The 17,965-nt window shown below is 44.2% G+C and overlaps 1 protein-coding gene and 1 long non-coding RNA gene across 2 annotated transcripts in view; both read left to right on the top strand.

The window, feature by feature from the left end:
- Nucleotides 1-12,660, top strand: part of GNA13 (G protein subunit alpha 13) — a 40,110-nt gene extending 27,450 nt beyond the window's left edge. Inside the window, exons 3-4 of the mRNA XM_034641775.1 lie at nucleotides 1,843-1,893; nucleotides 7,051-12,660. Coding sequence (XP_034497666.1) covers nucleotides 1,843-1,893; nucleotides 7,051-7,623 — 624 coding nt within the window. The 3' untranslated portion in view covers nucleotides 7,624-12,660. The remainder of the gene's footprint in view (nucleotides 1-1,842; nucleotides 1,894-7,050) is intronic.
- Nucleotides 12,661-15,105: 2,445 nt separating this feature from the next.
- Nucleotides 15,106-17,229, top strand: LOC117795779. Its single transcript, XR_004619918.1, has 2 exons — nucleotides 15,106-15,776; nucleotides 16,952-17,229. It is a non-coding gene; the product is annotated as an uncharacterized LOC117795779 (long non-coding RNA).
- The last annotated feature ends 736 nt before the right edge of the window (nucleotides 17,230-17,965 follow it).

Below are 17,965 nucleotides of genomic sequence, written 5' to 3' on the forward strand. Positions count from 1 at the left end.
GCTTTAGCAGCTGGTCGGATTGTGAGCTGAACTAACCGGATTTTTCGTGGAACACCATTTTTACTTGGGACACCAACCAGCTTATTCAGACGTGGGCATTGGACAGACTTTTTTAAGAAAAGAAGTGAAGTTAGCCAGCCAGTCGCTTCAGGGAAAATACGGGAGAGTATTTGTTGCCGTTGATAAAGCTTGAGCTTTGAAGTGAAAATCAAAATGTTAGGAAATCTTGTGATGGCCCACCACTGTGAGCTTGTCAGCTTCCCAGTTCTTAAGACTTCCCTGAGAGGTGAAAGAGACACTCATGACTGTGATTTTCTTAATATGGTGTAATGAAACATGCCAGCATTCGGAAGATCTGCATTACTTAGTCACCTGCCGCGTTCCTGTGACCGGTGCCTGGTGGTACAAAACAGTGGTTGGGGACAAGATCCATTCTAAGTCCAGGGAAAGCCGGTGAACTTCAGTGTAACAAAGTATAAAAAGTTCATTGGTAGGCTTTCTATGACACAGTGAACTCATTTTTTTAAAACTACCACTTGTCAAGTTTTGGTATAGTAGCAAAGTATCTACAGTTATCTGAAAATATTTTGTTAAAATGCTCCCTTTCCAACAACATTTTTGTAAAAGGCCAGATTTTCTGTATGTACTCAGCCAGGACAATCTATAGTAGCAGTTCAAATGAGAGGCCAATGAGTGTCTCACTGTCTTTTATTGAGCTATACTAAAATGTGTTAACATGTAATGGGTTTATTATTGGTTTTTTTAAATGAATTTTTAAATAAAATATTTTTTAACTTTCTCCGTTTTACTTTCTCATATGGTAAACATTAATAACTATAACCCACATAAACAAGATCTGTTTGGCATCCTCAAGAATCTTAAGATGTGTGAAGGGATTCTGAGACCAAAACAAATTGAGAATTTCTGCAAGGTCTGTAACCCAGTGTGGTCCCGGAGGTCACCTGCACTGCAGAAACTACTGGTCAGTTGCCCCCCCACCCCCTGCCCCAGATCAGAACCTGTAGTCAACGAAAGATCTCCAGGTGATCTCTCCTATCCATTAAAGAAGCACTGCCTTCAGGAAATTAACACAAGCAGCCACGGGCAGGGGGGTGCTTTGCCATGGTAGTAGAAATCCAGCAGGAACGTGAAAACATAGAGAAAGAGCCCTTCTTGCCCCAAATGGCTCCCCTCTTCTCTGTCTTCTGTTCAAGTATTCCTCTTAGGAGTATATTCTAGATATTCGAAATTGGCTGGAGGTTTAATAGAAATCTGGGCTTAGAGAGAGTACCCTGGTCACTCAGGAAAAGACCTAACAGAGACATGAAGCCTGCGGCATTACTCGAAACCTTCTGGAGCAAAGCGTGTCTGTCCAGGCAGGTGCCTGGTACTGAAAGATTTTACAGTGTCCTCGCCTCATCTCTGCTTTGCTCTTGGCACTAACGATAACCACCACTGGTATAAACTTAAGGTAGAAAAATGTAGACAGAAAGAATCCCCCTTAAATTGTATGTTTCTCTCAAAAGCAATTTTCACCTTTTCATTACATCTTCCCTTTGGATACCTAGATCGTTCTGTCACTAAGCGTCTGTGTGATCCTGTCCACGCAGACGGCCACTGGGGCACCGCCTATGGAAAGCATTTGTGAAATTACCAGCCCGTAGCGCGGGCAGAGGCAGACACTGTGTACGTTCTTAGTGGGGTTAGTTGTTCAGTCTGAAATTTGTGACTAAACAAACTGTGTTTAGATTAAGTGTACAAGCAGACAGTTTAATGTAAACTGTTGTAACAGAATCTTCAATTTCTAAGCCCTACTAACTATTTATTTTCTTCTTGTTTTAGGGTGAATCTGTAAAATATTTCCTGGATAACTTGGATAAACTTGGAGAAGCAGTAAGTTTTTGTTTATGTTTGTTGCCATTTGAAAGCAGTAGCCAGGATATTAGTGGGGAGGTTTAGAAAAATTATGTATTAAGCTGTTTGCTTCTTCCTTTCTCCTAGTGGCAGTATTCCGACTCTTGCTGCTGCATTTTGTTCTCCCTCTGTGATCAGATCTCTGCCATTTCCCTGAGGAGTGCCCCGCCCACTGGTTCATGTGAAACTGTTTAGAGAAAGAAGTTTATGTTTGAAAATGAGATTGCACATTAGCTATTCTACTTCAGGGTCTTGTGTGTGTGTGTGTGTGTGTGTGTGTGTGTGTGTGTGTGTGTGTGTGTTGGGTTTCAACAGAACACAGTGGGTTGATTGGTTTCAGAATCTTTTAGCAAAGAGTATTTTTCAGTTCAGAAAAGGCCTGCTGGAGAGACTTCACGAAGTCGGAGAAGGAGTCGCCCTTGGAAAGAGAGTGGATGGTTTTCCTCTCGGCTGGCACTCTGGCTGGCTCTGGGCCTCCTGCAGACACGGCAGCTGCTCTGTGTTCTCTGGGGTGGACTCGGGCCAAAGACTGGAAGAAAGGTTGCTGTGCTCAGAAAATGTTTGAAAGTCTCTGCCCTAGAGTCAGATGTTACCCTTCTGGACTTACCGACGCATTATTTGCCTCCTCTTAAAGCAGATTTCTGCAATACATGTTAATATAATCGTATGGGTTCTTTGGGATTCGCTTTAAAAATAAAACTGAAAGAAAGCACAAAATGGGAAACGCATTGCAAGTAGGAAAGTGGCATACTAATATATCCAGGACACGTGAAAATGTACCTTCTTTTTGCAAGGTAATTTTTACAGTCTCTTATTTTGGATTTTGCTAAATTGCACTTGTCTGCCCTTCAGCCAGGGTGTTTTTCCTCTTGCCTCTTTTCTAGACACGTGTGTTCCAGAAGTTGGGATCTCCATATTAATGGGTTCTTACTCGCTCAGTCCACATTAGTGAAACTTTGTATTCAGACTTTATTTCATCGTCTCTTTTCCATCTGGTTAGATTGTGAGCCTTAAAAAAAAAGTTACATATGCGCCAAATGGAGAGAGCCCTAGTAAGAGTTATTTCATATTTTCTAATCCAAATGGTGCTGCTTTGACCTCTTCTCGCTTTCCGTTTTCAGATAAGCTTTCTTTGAGCGCACCAATGAAAGTAGGTCCCTCCTCTTGTGTTCAGTATCAGCCCTTGCTTTACTCAAAGATCGTTGCTCTTTCCACAGTTGGCTTATTTATTTATACGTTTACTCGTCCTTTACCTCCCTCTTGCCATCAATGCAAGGACCTCACCTCTGATTGTGAAGAGTTGAGTTCCTGAGGCCTAGTGACAGTGTCTGGCATACAGTAGGCACTCAACAAATAGGGAATGAATGACATTTTGAATGAACGACTTTGGGCCAACTTTAGTCAATCTGTACTAACTGCTCTGAGTCTTAGGTTGAGAACAGTTCTGAGGCCACATCTGGAATAAAACGAAGAGTGCTGTGATCAGTAGCTAGGTGTAAAGGAGGGAAGAGTAAACCCAGCTGTGCCACAGATGGGCTATTCCTGCTGTGCATGTTGGACACGTCCCAGGATTGCATTTGCTTCTCCGTCTCTCATTGAAGTACCCGGGCCATTGAAGCCCTACTGTGTGCCCAGCCCTATGACCCTCTGGGAGGTGGAACAGCGCAGGGGTCAACGACATGGGCTCTGTAGCCAGACCACCTGGGTCCCGAGCCCAGTTCCCTCACAGACTGGCTCCGTGTGACCAAAGGCATCTCTAAACCTTAATTTCTTCGTATCATGGTGCATAGTAAGAGACCTTATAGGGTTATGGGATGATTACAGGAAATAAACCCCATGTCTTAGTCTGCTCAGGCTGCCATGACAAAATACCATAGACTGGGTGGCTTCAGCAGTAGGCATTTACTTCTCACGGCTCTGGAGGCTGGAAGTCCAAGAAGAAGGTGTTGGGACTTTCTTCCTGGCTTGCAGACCATGGCCTTCTCCCTGGGCCTTCTTCACGTGCATACACATGGAGAGACAGAGATCTCATACCCTTCTTATTAGACCACCAAGACTGTCTGATTAGGACCCTACCCTATGACCTCTTTTCACCTTAGTTATGTCCTAAATACAATCACTTTGGGGTTAGGGCTCCAGCATATGAATTTGGGGGGACATAGTTCAGTCCATAGCACTCAGTAAGGTATTCAGAATAGTGCCTTGCATGTCGTAGTAAGTGCTCGTTAGCGGTTTTGTTCTTTGATCCCTGTTTTTAAGGAGCTCATTCTAGTTGGAGACAAAATTATAACATACATAAAATGAGCAGAGGGCAATTAAATGATACTCGTCGTGAAGATAGTATTAGTCCATAGAACGGAGAGAGATGTTCCGGCTGGACGTTGGAGCTGACCCATAAGAGTTAGTGGATCTGAACTGTCTGAAGGCTGAGATGGATTTAGGTATGTGTAAAGAGGAGATGCGGCCCACCAAGATGGGGACAGCTGGCTGTGTTTAATGTTAGGAGGCACATCTGTCTGACAAAGGACCTGTGACGTTCTTGGCTCTAACTTACAACAACAGATTTCTGGAAGGCAGTAGCTTGGGTTTGGATGCATTGTTCATTGTAGTTGCACAGTCGTGCAAGTGAATGGTCGTGTAATGGTACCAAGATGGGCTGCTTTGGGTGGGTCTCGGCACTAGCCTCTGTGGTAGGCCTGGACAGCGTAGAGCAGAGTCTGCCAGTTCCAGAGAACAAGGAGTAAAGAGGGTCATGAAAGCCGGTCGGCAAAGTTCGGCTCAGATACAGTGAGGAACCTCCCCGTAAGTTCTGAGGTTATTATGTAGAAGGGGGAAGAGAGGGGAGGAGTGGCCAACGGGAGACGTGGCCACACGGCCGGACCACGTGGTGTGGACACTATATGCCGGGCCGGTTCCCGAGCACTTCCCCGTTAAACTCACTTGGCCCTCACATCTCCCTTGCGAGTGTTACTGTCTGTATTTCACAAATGAGGACGTGGAGGTGCAGCAGGATTAAGTGACTTGGCCAGGGTCACACAGCCAGACTGTGGCGCGCTGGCTCCAGAGTTCACGCTTCTCAAACCACTGGTGTTCTGCCAGACCGGTTAGCACTTGATTACGTTGTCCTGGTCTTGGGGCTTCATAGGAGTTAGCCTTTAGCTTCCTAACCAGATTGTTAGCCTCTAAGTGAGGCAGTTAGAACTTGTAATTTTTATGGAATTAGAAAATTAGAAAACAACAACTCAGGGCTGGCGTGTTTCTGTGGCAGCTGGCACACGTATGCACAGCGTTTCTGGAAAGCAGTTGGGCTGTAAGTGTCCAGGGTCATCAAAATGTTCATAACCTTTGACCTCATGATCTTATTCCTGGTTATTTAGTCTCAGGAAATAGTCCGGAGCGGGGGGGGGGGGGGGGGGTGAGGGAATATGTGTGTGAGAATTTTAGTTGCAGAAGTTTTATTAAAGTAAAAAATTGGAAACAACTTTAGTGAACACTAGTCGGGGAATGTTTATGTAAATTACAGTACGTTCATTCATTGGGCATATTTATTTATACTCCTCTGAAGTGAAACAGCTGTATCAGCGTGTGTAACAGTTGATGATGAAATGTTAAGCAAAAAAGTAGGGGCAGGCTACAAGTTGTGTGGATGTGCTGATTATAGGTAAAGTAGTTAAGTATGTGAACAAAAGCTTAAAGGAAGCCTGGAAACACTAACATGTTTTATGAAGGCCTAGCATTGTTTAATAAATGGTTGTGGATTTCAGGTAACTGAGAACTGCCTCCTTTTTTTTTTTATTCTTAACTCCATTGCACCATTTTGAGGAAATAATCACATTGTACTGAAATTTCAAAAGTATATTTACACTATTTGGAAAAGCATAAAATACAGCATTATAACCATCAGCGTTGTTTTAGAATCTTGCCTTGATTTAAAACAAATATTTTGACCTTGACGATGAGCATTAAAAAGCTCTCCTGTTCCGTATTGCCAAAGAGCTAAGTCAACATTCTGGAAAAACAGTAGCCTGAGAAGAAAGAACCAGTTATACTGTGTCCGGAAGTCCGCTGCCCAGGGTAGCCGGTGACTCGTGAGACTAGCAGCTTCTGTCTGTCCAGGGTCTCGGAGCTGACTGGTCCCGTTCACAGAGAAGGAAGGGGTCTTTGCATAAGCGCTCCCCCTGAGGCCACTCGGCCCCCTGTGGTCCCCTTCACTTCAGGGGCGGAGGCGCTGACAGAGTGACTATTCGTGTCAGAGGTGAGAAGCGGGAGCACAGCTGCTCGGGCTGGACGCTGGAAGCAAACCTGGGAGGCAGCCCAAGTAAATGCAGTGCGTTGGCTGCAGTAGAGGCAGCGTCTGCCACGCACGTGGTGTGGCCGCGGTGGTCGTGTGGAGTGACCGTTGTGGGAGTTCTTCGTCGTGAAGGCGGGGCCCAGGAAAGGAGCATGTAGCATGAGCTAGAGAGAGTTAGGCCGGACCTTGCCCTGGGAGGCGACCTTCAGGAATTGGCATTTCAGCCCTCCTGGCTTTTCACAGAGAGGGAAGCGGCAGGGGCATGAGTGAGCAGTGGGGTCTCCGGGCGGAGCGGGGGGCGGTCCGTGAGGAGTGACAGTAAAGGTAGATCCGCAGCGGCGGGCGGGGCGCTGGGGCACCTGGTGGGGAAGACTTCAGTCTGCAGGCATTGCAGGAGTAAAAAACATCGAATTTGAACCAGTCTTGCTACCCTAACATTTTAATATACCTTGGTGTTCTGTAATGAGAGTAGTACTGACGCTTTAATGCAGCCAGGAGAGGTCATTGAAAAGATAAGTTTGTGGGGCGCGTGGTTGGCTCAGTCAGTTGAGTGTCTGACCTCAGCTCAGGTCATGAGCTCTGATCTCCGGGTCCTGGTCCTGGAATCGAGCCCCGCCCACATCTGCATCTGCATCCGGGCTCTCTGCTCATCAGGGAGTCTGCTTGTCCCTCTCCCCTTCCCCCTGCTCATGCTGGCATGCTCGCTCTCTCTCAAAGCTTATAATAAAATCTTTTTTAAAAGTAAAAAAAAGGTAAGTTTGTTAGTTCACTTAGCCAGTTAGTTCATTAGCCTTTAGTTACTTCTGGGTTACTGAATGTAAAGCAGTTTTTTTTTTCTTTTCCAGGATTACATTCCATCACAACAAGATATTCTGCTTGCCAGAAGACCCACCAAAGGCATTCATGAGTACGACTTTGAAATCAAAAATGTTCCTTTCAAAATGGTTGATGTGGGTGGTCAAAGATCAGAGAGAAAACGATGGTTCGAATGCTTCGACAGCGTGACGTCAATACTTTTCCTTGTTTCCTCAAGCGAGTTTGACCAGGTGCTTATGGAAGACCGACTGACCAATCGCCTTACAGAATCTCTGAACATTTTTGAAACAATCGTCAATAACCGGGTTTTCAGCAACGTCTCCATAATTCTCTTCTTAAACAAGACAGATTTGCTTGAGGAGAAAGTGCAAATTGTGAGCATCAAAGACTATTTCTTAGAATTTGAAGGGGATCCCCACTGCTTAAGAGACGTCCAAAAATTCCTGGTGGAATGTTTCCGGAACAAACGCCGGGACCAGCAGCAGAAGCCTTTGTACCACCATTTCACCACCGCTATCAACACGGAGAACATCCGCCTCGTTTTCCGCGACGTGAAGGACACCATTCTTCACGACAACCTCAAGCAGCTCATGCTACAGTGACGTACGAGAGACTGGCCGTTTCAGTACCTTCTGTCCTTTTGATTGCTTTCCGTTTTGGTTTGTTTTTTACAATAGCAGTTTACAACAGGAATTAGAAAAGCCTTGATTCTGAGCTTAACTTCTTGGAAATCTTAGTCCTCCTTCTGCGGACTTTGGTTTGTGGCCGGGAGCTGCTGAATAACACATTGCCGATACCTGTTGACATTCAGCCTTTGATCTTTTCACTGTGGCTTCCCTTTGAGGGGGTTGTAGTTTCCTGCCAAGCCTCTGACTAGGTAGAGTTCAGGCTTCGGCTTTTTCCACCTCTCAGCCTGAATCTTGTAGTGCCAAGTGTGGAAGGTGTCCTCGAATCTTTATTGGTATGAAGTTAAGGATATTCAGTTCTAAAACGGGCAAGGTCCCTTTTATCTGCCCCGTGCACGGCAGCGACACTTGTCCCTAGCTTTATGGTGACCTTGTTGGAAAGGGCTATGGAAAAAAAGTCTGATCTTAGGACTGGCGTTCTGTAGCTTTACCCAGATTTAGCCTTCGTGTGTTTTTAATTGCTTATATAGTGACAGTTGTTTAGTTTTAAAATTTCTGTGGTTTCTAAAGGTAATGTTCTTAGTGTTTTACAGTTTACATAAGGATTCCTGGTCTGATGGTAAGGGAGGTTCACAAATGGTACGGGGGCAGGGGGAGGGGAGCAAGAGGCAAGCCAGTGCCCTACAGAGTGTTTGATGCAAAGTAATGAGTGAAATATAATGTGCCCTTTTCATATTTAAATATCATGTAATAAATGTGCCATACGGGAAACATTCTGGCCATAGCAGCAACCAGAAAAATTGCAAGTCACTTGATAACAGAGCTTTCTGAATAAACGTACCCTTTCCAGGATGTTACGTGCTTTATGCTCAGACTTGCTTTACGCTCGGACTTGCACGTCCTGTCTCCGGGGATTCGGGTCCTCAGGGCAGAGAAGCATTCTGGCATCACCAACATCTTTCTTTTGTTCTCCTGTCTGTTCCCATCAGCTCCAGCTGTGGCATTTACTGGAGTTTGTGTTTATTTGGAGCTTGCCAAGGGCAGTGTTTTCCTGTCAAACGACTCAAGAAGGCATTACTTGAGATTCCTGTTCGTCCTTGGTGTGTCTCTAAGATACATGCACATGTTTTTATCATTATTGCTTATGAAATTCTGGCTTTACTGAGGTACATTTTGAATGTCTTGAGGATACTTCTAAGAATAAGAGTAGTTTTTTTAGTTCACACCGAAAGATGATTACATTTGACCTCTCCTCACCACTTCTGAGATGAAAGTGTACCCTTGAAGCAGCTGTGTGATCACGGTATGGTCATAGTGAGCTCATCAGAGGGGCTGGTTCGCAGTACTGAGAGATTGCTGCCTGCCAGGTTGTGTGTGGTGTTAGACCGGGCCTGGAGAAGCAAGTGTCCAGGGCCAGTGACAGTTGGGAAAATCTGACAGCTTTTCTCCTTTTTCCTGAAAATTGTGATTAAGACTGTGATATCTGTCACTTTACTGTAGAGCTGTGTTCTCAGGTATTCCATTGGCTAGAAAGTCCTTGAAAGATTGGCCAACATTACAGATCACGCAGCCTTTTTCCAAGACCCTGGCTCTTGGTGTGTCTGCTGTCTAGTGCGAGAGTAGGGCTTTTCAAGGAGCTAACCAGGGATTGTTCTTAACCATTCCTGACTTATCTTGCATTTGAACTTCCACCATCATTTTACCCATAGTAACTTCCAGTGTGTCCCCGCCTTGGTCATCCTCGAGCTACAGACACGTAGCCCAGCATCATAACGCAGGTCTTCGTAGTATATAGTTCATGCATGTTTGAATAGTTCTACATCCAGTGCTTCTTGCCAAAAAGAATGTAGTGTTTAAATTTTAAATTCACAGAATAGAATAACTTCAGTGCTAGTGAACGTCTGAATACGTGCACAGTGACATTTGGACTTTTTGCTGGAGAGTCTATGTGTAAATTACTCAAACAGTTTAATTGAATGGCTCAAACCATTGAACTCCAGTGAAGGCTAAAGGAAGTTCACTGTACAACAAGGAAACTTAGTCTTATTTAAGTTATGTTTTAGATCCATGATATAAACCATACATACCGCCTGACAAAGCAACAGTCACCAAGTTGTTCCATTTTGACAACCACCAAGAAATGTTCAAACACCAAATAGATGTGGTATTATTTTGGGTATTTGTGATTTCCTTTCCTGATGTTTGTGATGTCTCACATGTCTCAACATTCTTTTAAAATAAAATCTAGACTCTATTTTGAGGCAGCAGATTACTTGTCCTGAATGGCAGGCTTGTTTAGACAGTGGAAGCGTGAGGCTCCTTCTGAAGGCTTTAGCTCACATTTTTTGTCGACTGTATTTTAAAACCATTTGAAGGAGTCTTAATACCTGAATTATGAAAACTAGATCCTTTTGAAATACCACTATATGAAGAAGGAGATGAAATTTCCTGAACCAAATTGAGAAGGTGCTCATTGCTGTCACTACGCCAGTTTCCCCTCATCTCTAAAAAAGTGGTTTAAAGTTCTTTGGTCCGCTTGCTTTTTTAAGTCTCCGTGATTATGATTTGGAATAAAATGTGCCTAATTCTCTTATTACATTGTGTTCCTAAATCCAAATGTCTTCTCATTGAATTCTTAAGAAATGTCACAAAAGTGCCCTCACTGGCCTTGAAGAAATGTATAATATACAGAGTTGCCTTATAAATCGAAGAACACCACAAATGTAGGCCTTGATTTTTTTATAAGGAGAAGTTTTTGCCGGATGTTTTCCGAGGACCCACATCATGTAAGGCTTGCCTCTGCCACTTAAATATTATTTTTCTAATAACCCCGAATCGTTGATTTCTGTCAAACGTCGTAGGTCCGCAAAGTCTTTGCTGCAGCGTTGCTGTGGGCAAAGGCGCCCCGTAGCTGGACGGCAACCACAGCGAGAAGGCCAGGGGAATGGCAGCGATCGCCCGGGTCTGCTCTGTTCTCTTTGAAGCGGCACCGGCGCGTCTTACACGTGAAGGTCCTCCGGTTAATCTCTCAAGTTGAGGTTGTTTAGGGAAATCCTTTTTTCAGTTGGTGGCGTTGGTTTAAAGTAGCAGGAAGTCAGAGTATGTCAGTACCAGAAATGGTTAGAAGTATTGATTGAGATGCAACGGAAATCATACGCCCTGCCATTTTTTTGTAAGAGAGCATGAGTAAATCTGAACTTCCAGCCTGTACCCAAGTACTTGTATTTATGCTTTTGATACAAATGTATTTTCAGCCTTAGTACACATAACCCGGTTATGCCTTATTTATGTGAAGAATAAAGTTACCAAGTCATGTTCTGTTATGTTCTGAAATTCAAATCACTATTCAAGAAGGCCTCAAATTGGTGCTTTCATTATGTAATGATCCACTTAGACAAAACCCCAAACCAAGCCATTTGAAACAGGTCTCTCTCCATTGCAATTTGTAGCAATGTTATTTCTGTCTGTGTAATAAGAAGGCTAAAGATCAGTGTTAACTCTTAATTTCTTGTTCGAATCCATGAAATCATGCCTGTAAAGCTCAAACATTTGTAACAAACTCCCCAATAAATCTAGAGAAAGTCACTCTGTTACCTTTTTATTGCTTTTAGTTTAATTGAGGGAATCAAGCACAGAAAGTTTGCGTGTGTCTTTTTCAGTCGGAAGTTTGACTTGGTCCTTTTGCAGCGCTTTCCCATCATTTCCGCATGTTCGGTTCCATCCGTCGGATATGCACGTCGTGTGCCGCTTCCCTGTAAGGACTGATTTTCTTTTATTGATAGGATGCACGCTGGCCTTTCAGCCTAGAAAAGCTTGAGGACCGGGGGTTGGGGGGAGGGGAGATTGTACGAGAGCGGGTGTGTATGGGTCTCCACAGTCCAAATAAGGCGAAAGGTATGATACATATGCATTATTTTATGGTACGAGGTTAGGACTTGATAAATTTATACTAGAAATTGAAGTGTAAGTCTACACCTGAACATTTTAAACAGGTTGGACTTCATGGCTTTTTCAAGTCCCATCAAGGCCATGTTAGCCTTAGGCTGGTAGTGATAATTAACAGCATTGGAAGTACAGTGTTTGTCCCACTAGCATTCTTGTGCCTGTACTTGAATGTGTAGTTAGCATGTAAGTGAATATGTCATCCTTGTGGCGTCCAGGTCCAGCCATCTGATTTCAAATGCCAGAGCTCATATGGAACAAAAAGAGGGAATAATGGCACAATATTTTCTGGGTTGATGGGAGGTTTGGGGACCTATCCGGATCTGCTGTTGAGAAAGAAATTTCCAGATCAAAGTATGCTAGGACCCACTATGCATACATTTTCAATCTGTGGATGTCGTCGTAGAAATATGCCACTTCCTGGGTATCTGATTTGGGTTTCTATTTAGGAAGCTTGTTTATGGTATTTCTTGCCATAGTAAGTGATCACATCTGTCCTCAGTTATGCCCTTTTGATGGTACCAAGGGGGAACAAAGAGGGGGCGGGTAGGGATTAATCCTTGGAAAGTATATGTAACAATGCAACAAACTACACCATTTACTCTCTCTTTACCTCTTACTTGAAAGCAGAATGGCAACATGTTTTCAATGGCTTTTCTGTACCACTCTACTGTGATGAGAGCTCATTCACCGCAAGAAGCCCTTTTCAAAAAGTATATTTTGTAACAACCTCACAGATGCTGTACCCAACAAAACATGATTTATATTAGCTTTGTAAAAAAGTATTCGTGGCTTAGGATTTTTTATACGTATTATATCTTTTTATAACTTTCCAGGAACTAAGAAGCACGTTATCTGATGTACATTTTTTTTTCTGTCAGTGCTTTAGTTCAGGATTGGCAATAAATTATTTCTAAAGGAGGTCTGAAAGTGGAAAGAATGGTTTGATTTTATGCAATGAGTTGCTAGTCATGAAGGCTTTTACTTCTGTACATATTTTGCAAAAATTTTGCCTCTTGCTATTAATATTTGCTTTGTAAAAATTACTGACATTTAATAAACATTTATAAACTATTCAATACCACGATGTTATTTAAACCAAAGGCTTGGTAAATGTGAAGTGCAAAGCAGATACTTAGTTTGAAAAGCAAAAGCTAGTGACTTAAAGCACTGAAATCTCTCAGCAGATCAGCAATATTTAACCTTCCTATTAATCTGTAAACTTGTCCTTAACTAAAGATGGGGATGCGTGGACCTCATCCAAGGAAGCCCGCAGGCACTTAATACGTTTAGCCATGGGAATGCGGGAAGGGGAGCCACTCCTTTCCTCGCCACTCCTCTTAAGATTGCTTAAACCGGACTAGGGTGTTTGGAGCCGTGATTTGTCCACCTGCGGGAGTAACGCTGTTAGAGGTCTGTTGTGACTGAAACGGTGTTTTAAAAACAAGCCCACGTATTACCACTCATTTTTCTTGTTTCAATAAACCTTATTTTAGATCGTGATTTACAGAAAAATTGCAAAGGTCATAAGTTCCCCAATACACTACACCCTTTAAACAGTTGCCCCCATTATTAGCTCTTCCCTTAGTCTGGTACATTTGTCATTAACAAACCAGTACTGAGACTTCTTTTTTTTTTTTTTTAAGATTTTATTTATTTGACAGCCAGCGAGAGAGGGAACACAAGCAGGGGGAGTGGGAGAGGAAGGAGCACAGGGAGCCCGATGCAGGGCTCAATCCCAGGACCCTGGGATCACGCCCTGAGCCAAAGGCAGGCGCTTAACGACTGAGCCACCCAGGCGCCCCTGAGACTTTAACTAAAGCCCACATTTCATTCCAATTTCCTTAGTTGTTTCCTGATGTCCCTCTCTGTTCCAGAATGCATCTGGAATTGTCCTGTGTTCTTTGGCTCCTCTTGGCTATTACAGGTTCTCAGACATTCCTTGTTTTTGATGACCTTGGCAGGTTTGAGAAGGAACACTGGTCGGCTATTTTGTAGACGGCCCCTCTGTTGGGATCTGTCTGCCCGTGGTTCTCATGATCAGACTCGGTTATGTGTTTGGGGGACCGCAGAGATAAAGCACTATCCTCATCAAATCCTACCCGGCATACCACCCATCTTTTCCCTTCACAATTGCCCCTAAATAAGAAGTTGTTAAATAACTTTTGGCCTGTTCGTACTTTTGCTTAACTGGCATATATCGAAAACAGCACGTACCTCCCCGAAGTGTAACGAAGGGCCTTTCCCCACAACCAGAATCGTACAGCAGGTGTGAATAAAGGTTCGGTGACCATGGCCCTGCCCCAGACTGGCTGGCTCCAGGCCTTAGTGGCAAAGAAACATTCTGTTCCGAGGTCTCACCTTGAACATCAGTTTCGCTGTTGGTCCCAAGAAAAACGGAGATAGAAAGATCTACAAATCTACAAATATCTACAAACGTACCTTGAAAATGGGTCATTAAAGGCTTTCTTTGAAAGATTTAAGATCTTTTAAAATTGAAATTAAACTCACGAGCATTTGAATCCCCAAAAGAAGTCAAGAAGTCTTAAAAAAAAAAATAAAGAACAACAAACTTTTTCCTGCTCTTGTTGGAAAAAAAGAACAGCCCTTTGTCAAAGAAATTGCTAAGACTCCTGTGCTGTCCAGTAAAATGTTTTGGCACCATCACGGTTAACTGGCATGAGACGCTCTCAAAATGACCTGTTCCCTTGCCCACAGTGTGGGTTATAGGAAGAGAAAAGAGAGACTTTGGTTTCAAGAAGGCCGGAAACTCAGAGTTCATAGGTTAAACCAGAGGTTTGTTTTGGTGATGGGAAATTTGGCAAATCCTCAAAAAACAAATGGCCAAGGACAGTGTTTTAAAATATATGCTGTAATTTTTCCTCAGAAATGAGTGGGGCAACCGAAACACAGTACTGCGTTTGCAGTAAGAAGCATCTATGAAAACACTGTGTGGCTCGATTTCACAAGGGTCCCTTTTCAAGTGCACCCAGTCGACAAAAGGCTCAAACAAGGCTTCGATACAAACTAACCATTCAAGGCAGCTGCTTGAAGCTTCTCTGTGTCCAAAAGAATACGGAGGGAAGTTGTGTCCAGAATTAACATTTATTCTGAGTGGAGGAGGGTGCTGGATGTTCTTTACCCATGGAAGTACGTGATAGGAAAAGGGAAGCCACGAAGTCTTTTTAAAAGTTGATCATTCTTTTGTAATTAATTACACTGCAGCTTTGAATTTCCGTCCGGGTCGAACATCGCAGAAGAGGGAGAACATGCTTATAAGATAAAACTGAAGGTCAAACTGCTGACCCTGGGAGTGAAAATGTATAGTTGGGTTTCTTTATTTTTCTAGGATTCTGCATGGACAATCCCAACGCTTGTCACCCTCGTGGCATTTCACCAGCTGGTCTATTGTCACGCCAGAACGAGTTCATCAGAACTTCCTCCGGAGTAAAAAGAGCCTCCCAGCCCCTTTGGCTCGGCGACACTAGTGACGTCACATATTAGAGGTAATTCCGTACGTGCCATCCCTGCATGCGCGCAGCGGGTTTGCAGTCTGGGGAAAGATGCTCTGAATCAGCGACATGCCAGGCTACGAGCTGGGCGGAAGCAGAGCACGGTTCACCAGGCGCACCGCACCGCCTAACCCTTTCTGAAGCACACGGGACGGAGTCCGTTCAGCCCCCTGCCCGACATTCACGGCGTCTGGCGTCAGCCTCCCTTGCCACCAGCCTTCCCTTCCACCGTCGTCACCTAGTTCGCCCAGCGCTGGCCTTCCCCCACCCCCTTCCCTCCGCTCGCTTTGCCCCAGGCCAGACCCTGCTCGTCCTCAAGCCCAGCCTGAAGAAGACCACCAGCTTCCCATCCACCCCGAGACCAGGAGCACTTTCCCTCCCTTGTGACCCTGTCCCTTCTTACTCCTGTCCCAGGGCTCTTCAAGCCTTCCCTCTTGTCCTCGAGCTTTTTCTGTTCCCATCTCGCCCCTCTCCTGACAGTGATAGGAACTCATCCTTGCTCTGCAGAGGCCCCTGCTAAGCTCCCCGACTGCCCGTGAGAGTAACCGACACGGCGACCCCTTCTCAGGAGACTCACCACCAAGGGAAGCCAGACTGTGGAGAAGTGGCTTCTGAGTCGACTGCCACTAGCTTCAGGAGGGACCTGATTCGACGGCAGATCTGACGCACTAAGAGGTTGAATAATGGCCTCCGTGTTCTTTCCTACATTCAGATTCTTGAAAGCCTTCTAGAAGATTCCAACATGTAACAGAAATTGTTTATGGAAGAATATAATAATATTATAGTCTATATAGTACAAAGTTCCTATGAGAAGGTCTTTAGTTTTTCCTCAAAAAAAAGACAAAAAAAAAAAAAAAAGGAGGATTGCAAGAGGAAAACTCTCTGAAGACATTATGGATAACTCAACAGGTTTTGAGAAAATGGACCCCCAGTGGTCTGCTATTTTTTCCCTGCCTTCTGCCCTCCAGGGGCATCTCCCCGTCACAGGAACATGTTAGTCTTCCTGAGGTACTGAAAGTTAGGACTGGGCAGCCTCTGAAAGTCATGGGCACTTTCAGATTCACTTGTGTCATGACCACCATCTTAGCTCAGCCTGCTCTAGAAAGTACTGCAGACTGGGTGCCTCACGGATGACAAAACTCTGCTCCTCGCCGTCTGCAGACTGAAAGTCCGAGATCATGATGTGAGCGCGCTGGGGTTCTGGGGGGGACCCTGCGCGGTGTTGCAGACTGCTGACTTCTCACCGGCAGAAAGAGCTGCTTGGCCCCTTTTTCTAAAGGTACTGGTCCTCCACCAGGGCTCCACCGTCATGACCAAAGTCCCCATCTCCAAATACCATCACACCCGGCTTAGGGTCTTGGTGTGTGAATGGTGGGGGGGGGGAGGACAAACATTCAGCTCATAACAGTCACCAGAATGTCATCAGGATTGGCTTGAATCCAGCTTGATCATCTGCTTTTTTTTTTTTTTTCCTCCATGAAGAACCACTTTTTTCAGTGATCAGTGCAGAGATAAGGATCCAGCGGCTTCTAAGCATCTTCTCTTTCGACACCTTTTTTGGTATAAGTTTTTTTTCATATACTACGAAAAATGTTTGGTGAAAAACCACCCCTAATCTTACCCCTTGATCACAACTGCTATAAATAATTATGATATTTCTGTCTAGTCAGTTTTCCCGGTATATGATTCAGGAACATGTCATTAGCATAAGTCCCAAGGATAATTGTATTAAATAGTTGCATATTTCACTCAGTGCCTGCCTAGATCTTTCTGCTAGAACTTCTCGCCCAAACTGGAGATGTGAACGGTCCTGAGAACAGTAGCAATGATGACACCCATTTCGTTTTCAGATGCTTGCCTCCCAGATGACTTCAGAGCCTGACTTTTTCTCCCGCACACCAGCGCTTGGGTCTGAAGTCCACCTATGTCCTCATAAACCCAACATCCTCGAAGACCTTCCAGATTGTCGTGAGAGTTGGACCACACTTTATTCGAGGCACCGTAGGACAGAACAGAAAAGTCTAAAACTGATTCCATGTTGCACAGATCCCTGATAGTGTATGAATAATTCTCCACATGGGGAAGATATCTCAAAATGTGATGGTAGATAATTTTATCCACTTAGTAATAAAAAAAAAACAACAAAAGTGATTTTATGTCTGCGTTGTAAAATGAAGCTTTTACTGTTACTTCTGTTTCTAGATTTAAGGGGCTTTTTTACAATGAGGTTTGTGTGTCCAGGGACATTCTCTAGCAGGATAGGGCTTATGTCCAAGGATGTCCTCATGATGATTTATAAAAGCCAGCTCAAAACTCTCCGGGAGTGGCACCCCAAGGGCATTCGGCCACCAAACTTCAGGTTTTTTGCCCGCCTATGACTTGATACTTATCTTTAGCCTAGTCCTCAAGTAACCAAGGTTTTTGTAACAATGTCCAAATAGCGTTCAATAAGCAGCTGGAAAGATGCTCGACGTGATTGGCCATCAGGGAAATACAAGTCAAAACCACGGTGAGGTACCACTTTACACCAATTAGGATGATGAGGGTTTTTAAAAAATGGGCATAAGGGTTGGTGAGGATGTAGAGAAATCGGAACCCTCAGACCTCACTGGTGGGATTCTAAAACAGTATATAACTCCTTTGGGACACAGTCTGTCCGTTCTTCAAAACGTTAAGTATGGAATTACCATACAATCCAGCAATTTCTGTCCTTGGTATAAGTCAGAGAAATGAAAATATACATCCATACAAAAATTTGTACATGAACGTTTATACCAGCATCATTGATAATAGACGAAAAGTGGGAACAGCCCAAATGCCCAGCAAATGATGACTCCATGAAATGTGGCAGAGCCGTACGAGGA

Source organism: Ailuropoda melanoleuca, chromosome 13, assembly GCF_002007445.2.
Source record: "Ailuropoda melanoleuca isolate Jingjing chromosome 13, ASM200744v2, whole genome shotgun sequence".
Lineage (NCBI taxonomy): Eukaryota > Metazoa > Chordata > Mammalia > Carnivora > Ursidae > Ailuropoda > Ailuropoda melanoleuca.